The 6,364-nt window shown below is 34.8% G+C and overlaps 1 protein-coding gene across 1 annotated transcript in view; it reads right to left on the bottom strand.

Moving 5' to 3' along the window:
- ETFDH (electron transfer flavoprotein dehydrogenase) overlaps positions 1-6,364 on the bottom strand; it is a 37,665-nt gene that overhangs the window by 10,907 nt on the left and 20,394 nt on the right. Inside the window, 2 exon segments of the mRNA NM_001131619.1 lie at positions 1,277-1,417; positions 3,330-3,476. Of these exon segments, the coding sequence (NP_001125091.1) occupies positions 1,277-1,417; positions 3,330-3,476 (288 nt within the window).

The following is a 6,364-nucleotide window of genomic DNA, read 5'->3' as shown; positions in this document are numbered from 1 at the left end:
CTTAAAAATTTACATTTATATTAAATTAGACATTTTTATTTCAAATTAAATCAAGCTAAAATGTGAGCCATGTTTATCAGAAAACAAGTATGTTAAATTTCTTGTACTCAAAAGTATTCGGAGCACTATGTGCAGTAATCCAAATGTAAATTAAAAATTGTATAAAATCTGTTTGGAAAAGAAAAGGTAAAAGGATAGCATGTGTTTATTATCATCAAAATTATGAAAATTTAGAACATATTAACAAATCCTTGTGCTCTGGAACTCAAAGTCCAAATTAGAAAAACATAATCTATCATGAGATTAGAAAATAAAAATGAACAACAAAAAAAACAAATTAGAACAATATCTGTAGGTAAGCATCTCAGATTATGTTTCTATGAAAGGAGCTGTAATGATTTATTATACATTAATCAATACCAATTTGAAAGAAACTAATAATCTATACTACAGTACAACTGGGGCAAAAATAAAAAGGATGTAAACTACACTTAGAAAAAAAGAGGCAAAGAAATATAGAAGGTTACATTTTAGAATGCATTACCAAAGTGTTAAAATTAACCACATCTTTTTCCTTTGATACAATTAAGTCACAGGAATAAATATCCAAAGGTGATGGGATGAACATTTGACTGGGGGGTCAAAAAACACCAGTAACACATAAATTTAACAATGTATCATATGGAGGTCTAATCATGACACTAAACTATAAAGCTGCCACCAATTGCAAGGTACAGAAACTAATTTTTCCATTCTTTGTAATGTTCAACATGTAATTTACTGCAAAGATGTGTAGGAGGCCAAAAAAGGAGAAACTGCTGGTATTGTTAAAAAGTTCTAAGTTCAAACCTAGTACTGATTTCATTTTCAGTGGTAGCATGCCACAGTGGAAATGGGATTTGAGGTCAGACAAGGTCAGGCATTTCTGCCTGTTATTTAATGGGTGTATATGGGTAAGTTGTTTAACTTATTTCAGTTTTCTCATCTGTAAAATAAAGATATACCTATTTCACAGTTATTATGAAACTTACTTAGAAATCTCAGAAAAGCATCCAGCACAGTGCCTGGAGTGTAGCAGCTACTATTACTATTGCTACGTGTGTTTAGTAGACTTAATGACACAGCAGCCATAAGCACTTTACATATTGATAAAATTAGAAAGTAAGCTTTAAATAAAAAGCATTTTACAGTCTTCAGATTCAAAACCCTTATTTTATAACACTGATGGTAATATAACTCTAGCAGTAGAATTTTCCCTAATGGGAATATAACTTACCACAAGACCAAGAGCTACTAGGGGTTCACCTTCATTCAAATGATAGAGGAAAGATCCTCCATAGGTATGTCTGTCCAAGGGCCAACCAACAGTGTGATCTACTCTCCCAGGTTTCCAGTTCTTTTCATCAATAACCCATAACTAAAAAACCAAAAACAAACAAAAAAATAAGTCCTGCAGTATTTTAAAAATGTTTTTATGTCACCACAATGCATAAAACTTGCCAGGTTTAATGTCTTATTTATGAAAATTATAAGTGAAAAACTGTAATATAAGAATACAACAAAATTACTTCAAATATCAAAGAAGGCTGGGCACGGTGGCTCACACCTGCAATCCTAGCACTTTGGGAGGCTGAGGTGGGCAGATCACTTGAGGTCAGGAGTTCGAGACCATCCTGGCCAACATGGTAAAACCCCGTCTCTACTAAAACTACAAAAATCAGCTGGGCATGGTGGCGGACGCCTGTAATCCCAGCTACTCAGGAGGCTGAGGCATGAGAACTGCTTGAACCCGGGAGGCAGAGGTTGCGGTGAGCCAAGATCATGCCACTGCACTCCAGCCTGGGTGAGAGAGCATGACTCAGTCTCAAAAAAAAATAAATAAATAAAAAAGAATACAGGTGGATCACCTTGAATATCCGAGAAAATTATATCAAACTGCAGCATGAGTCAGAGTAAAGAAACAGATCAGAAAACTTATGAACTCTTTAAGACATTAAATAGATTCTCAAATTGGTAAAGACTTTTATACAATTACAGGAAATTAGGAAACCCTACTGAAAGGCTGAGGGAAAGTTCTGCGGTACTAGTAGTGTTCTCTATCTTCATCTGGGTGACAGCCACATGGGTATGTTCACCATGTAAAAATTAATGTAGCTGTACACTTAAGGTCTCTTCATAATAGACGTGTCTTCTCCAACAAAGTAATTTATTCGCGCTACCCTGCCCCCCACAATTGAAATAAATTGTTCACCCTCTTTTCAGACTGGTACATTTTAAATTCTGAACAATTTCTATCTGAAATGTTATCTAAGTCAGATAATATTATGTGCAATCAGACACATGCAATCTATCAAAACAAACCCTTATTCACAATATAATGAATCTAGTTTTATATAGACTTTGAACCCTTCTGAGATTTAACCTAAAATAAATTTTTTGTTGTTAATTACTATATTTTTTATTTTTTTAGAGATAGGATCTTACTCTGTCACCCAGGCTAGGGTGCAGTGGTATGATCACAGGTCACTGCAGTCTTGATCTCTTGGAGTGAAGTGGTTCTCCTGCTTCAGCCTCCAGAGTAGCTGGGACTACAGGTGTGCACCACCACACCTGGCTAATTTTTAAATTTTTAGTAGAGATGAGGTCTCACTACATTGCCCAGACAGGTCTTGAACTCCTGGACCCAAGCAATCATCTTGCCTTGGCGTCTCAAAATGCTGGAGTTATGGGTGTGGGCCACCATTGCTAGCTCCACAAAAATATTTAAGCAAAAGGGTTATAATGAAAATTTTACATTTACATTCTAATAAGCCTAGGATTTGGGAAAATAAGACTAGAGAATGGATAAATTGAGAAAATGTACAATACACAACCTAATTAAATTTTAGGTTGCAGATTAATATACTATGGCTGAGTGTATCTTTCATAAAGAAAATTATCTTCACATTACAATTTTGAAAAAATAATTCTTTGTAGGATGTGGTCATCCTACAAACAGCATATGGATCACAAGAACAATCCTAACAGGGCAGATGGCATTACAATGAAAATAAAAAAGATTCAAATATTCACAAGTTCAAGATTCACTTCAAGCAACACTTGATACAACAATTCCAACATGTAAAACTAACTTAACCAGTAATAGAATTTGATCAGTAATATCTTCTAGCCCCTTGAAAAATATCCCAAATAGTTTTAGTCATAATGAACATTTCAAGACAATGAAAAAATATAACTAAAATTAAATCAGTATTATAAACTACCTGATAATACAAATAAATTTAAATTCCATCTTTCAAAATTAAAATTACAGAGACAAACCAGGATACCTCCTTCAGTCCAATCCCGTAGGTTTGAGGTTCACAATTTGCTCTCAAATCAAACTTCTTATATAGTTGCTTGGCTAGATGTCCATGGCAACCTTCTGCAAAAATTGTGACTTTAGCATGTAGTTCCAGTCCTCTCTCAAATGTTGCCTAAAAAGCAAAAACATGTTAAATGGCAACATTTGACAATTTAAAATACATTCACATTCTGGTTAGATTTAAATTGAACTATGATTCAGATGTAGAAGAGACAGTGCAAATGTATAATATTATAAAGAATCACATAGTAAATATATAATATATAGAATCATATAATCTTACTCTTCTCACTTAAAATACCTCATGGAAATCTTTTCAAGTCACTGTATAGCTCAAATCTTTCTCTTTAATGGCTAGGTAGTAGTCCATGTAGAGAGACAGGATAGATTATCCAGCTCCTCTGCCAATGGATAATAGCCATTCACTGTTTCCAGCTTATGCATGAACATAAACAATGTTATAAGATATAAACACTCTTGAATATATATTTAATATAGAGCTGACCCTTGAACAAGATGGGTTTGAACTGTGTGGGTTCACATATACAAGGATTTATTTTTAACCAAATAAGGATTGAAAATACAATATTCACCAGATGTGAAACCCGAGTATATGGAAGACCGATTTTTCATACATGCAAGTTCTGCAGGGCTAACCTTGGGACTTGAGTATGCATGAATTTTGGTATACTTGGGGGGTTCCTGGAGCCAGTCTACCGTGCACACCAAGGGACACCCGTATACACGTACCATATTGGTGCTTTTATTCCTATAAGATAGATTCCCAGGAGTGGCCCTCTTAGATCAAAGGGTACATCTATTTTTTTAAAATTGATATTATCATATTACTTTCCAAAAAGCCTGAAGCAATGAATGTATTTCCATCAGTAGTATATAAGACCCTTTCCCTATAGTACAGTTAGTGACAGATATAATTGTTCCTTTTACATTTTTGCTAGTGTGTCAAGTGTGATAACTCACTACTATTTTAATGTTTTAATTTTTTTTTTTTTTGAGACAGAGTTGTGCTCTTGTTGCCCAGGCTGGAGTGCAATGGCACGATCTCGGCTCACTGAAACCTCTGCCTCCAGGGTTCAAGCGATGCTCCTGCCTCAGCCTCCTGAGTAGCTGGGATTACAGGCACTCGCCACCAAGCCCAGCTAATTTTTTGTATTTTTAGTAGAGATGGGGTTTCACCATGTTGGCCAGGCTGGTCTCGAACTCCTGACCTCAGATGATCCACCCACCTCCGCCTCCCAAAGTGCTGGGATTACAGGCGTGAGCCACAGTGCCTGGCCCTCAATACTATTTTAATTTGCACTTCCCTGATTACTATTTTGAGCATCTTTTCTTTTTGGTTCAAGAAATAGTGAATGAATATCTACAATGTGCCAGGTTCTGTGCTAGGCATTGGGAATACATGGATGAATTAAAAAAAAGATATGTTCCTTTTCTTTGGACTAGCCATAGAGACAGACGTTAAATAAATACATGAGTATATAATTACAAATTGTTTAAGTGCTATGAAAGAGAGCAGAGGGTATTACAAGGGAGAATAATAGAAGCCAGCTATTCTAGATTGAGTGAACAGGAAAGTCCTCTTTGAAGAAATGACATTTAACCTCTGGACTCTGAAAAAAACTTATTTAAGTATCTTTACTTATGATTAGTGGTCATTGGAGTTGTTCCTCTATGAATTGTTAATTTTTTAGACTCTACCCATTTTTCCAATGTGTTGTCTTTTTTCTTGTCGATGTTTAAGTGCTCCTTGATATTACAGATAGTCAAACATTTACAGACTTTACAGTATATTTTGGTATAAAGAAGTGTTTAACTTTTATATATTAAGTTAAAAAAGGTTTGGTTTTTTTACAGGTTTTTAGTATCTTGTCGCTGTAGGGTGGCTTACCCTACCCCTAGATTGTTAACTGTCATCTCTTAGATTTCTGATTTGTATTGTTTTAGATCTTTAAATCACCAGAAAGAAACAACCAGCAAACCGGGGTCCAACTCTATTTGCTTCCAGATGGATATAGTTTCCCCAGCACCACTTATAAAATAATTCAATCTGTATGAACTAAAATATTAATTAACATATTTCTGTTTCTTCTTAGAGGTAACATGCCCTTTAGTGTTCAAGGGAAAGGCCGTGGAACCACACAGCCTGTATTCAAATCCCAGCCCCACTACTTACCAGGTGTCTGACCCCAGCCAAGTTACTTAACCTCTGTAACTTAAAAATGTCCAAATCAGAATTCTTATAATAAGATGCATATTGGATATAGGAACCAAGAGAAGGCTGTAAGAGAGCCAAGTCAAAAAAGTGTTTCAAGAAGGAAAACATAATCCAACTGTGTCAAGTGCTACCCACTAGAAGATCAAGTAAGGGAAAACAGAGACCTGTCCAGCAGATTGGCAAAATGGAGGTATTTGTGACTCTAACAAGAGCTGTTTCAGTGAAATGGCAGGGAGAAAGTCTAGCTACAGTGGGTTAAATAGAGAATGGAACAACACATTAAACAGAATCTTTGATTTTCCCCACTCTAATCTTGTGGTAGTACTATCTTTAAAAACTTAGATTTTGGGGCTCAAATTACTAAGACTCCATTGTACTCTTCTATGCTATTAGATCTCTATAAATACAACATACAAAATATAAACGTTTTTACAAATGCAAAGCATAAAGTTAAAAACCATATATATGTCTATTTATTTATTTATTTATTTATTTTATTTATTATTATTTTTTTTTTAGACGGAGTCTCACGCTGTCGCCCAGGCTGGAGTGCAGTGGTGCGATTGTGGCTCACTGCAACCTCTGCCACCTGAAATAAGCCCATATTTGAACAAATGAGAACACACAAAAATGAAATGTCAGAATGGTAGAAATTGAGTACTTCAATTTTGTTATAATATAAAATACAAAAATATTTAGACTAAAATATAATTTATAATTAGTCATAATATAGAAAAGAACCATAATATATGAAAAACCATATT

The sequence above is a fragment of the Pongo abelii genome, chromosome 3 (assembly GCF_028885655.2).
Source record: "Pongo abelii isolate AG06213 chromosome 3, NHGRI_mPonAbe1-v2.0_pri, whole genome shotgun sequence".
Taxonomy (NCBI): domain Eukaryota; kingdom Metazoa; phylum Chordata; class Mammalia; order Primates; family Hominidae; genus Pongo; species Pongo abelii.
Note: the sequence above shows the minus strand (reverse complement) of the source record. Positions and strands in the feature narration are given on the sequence as shown.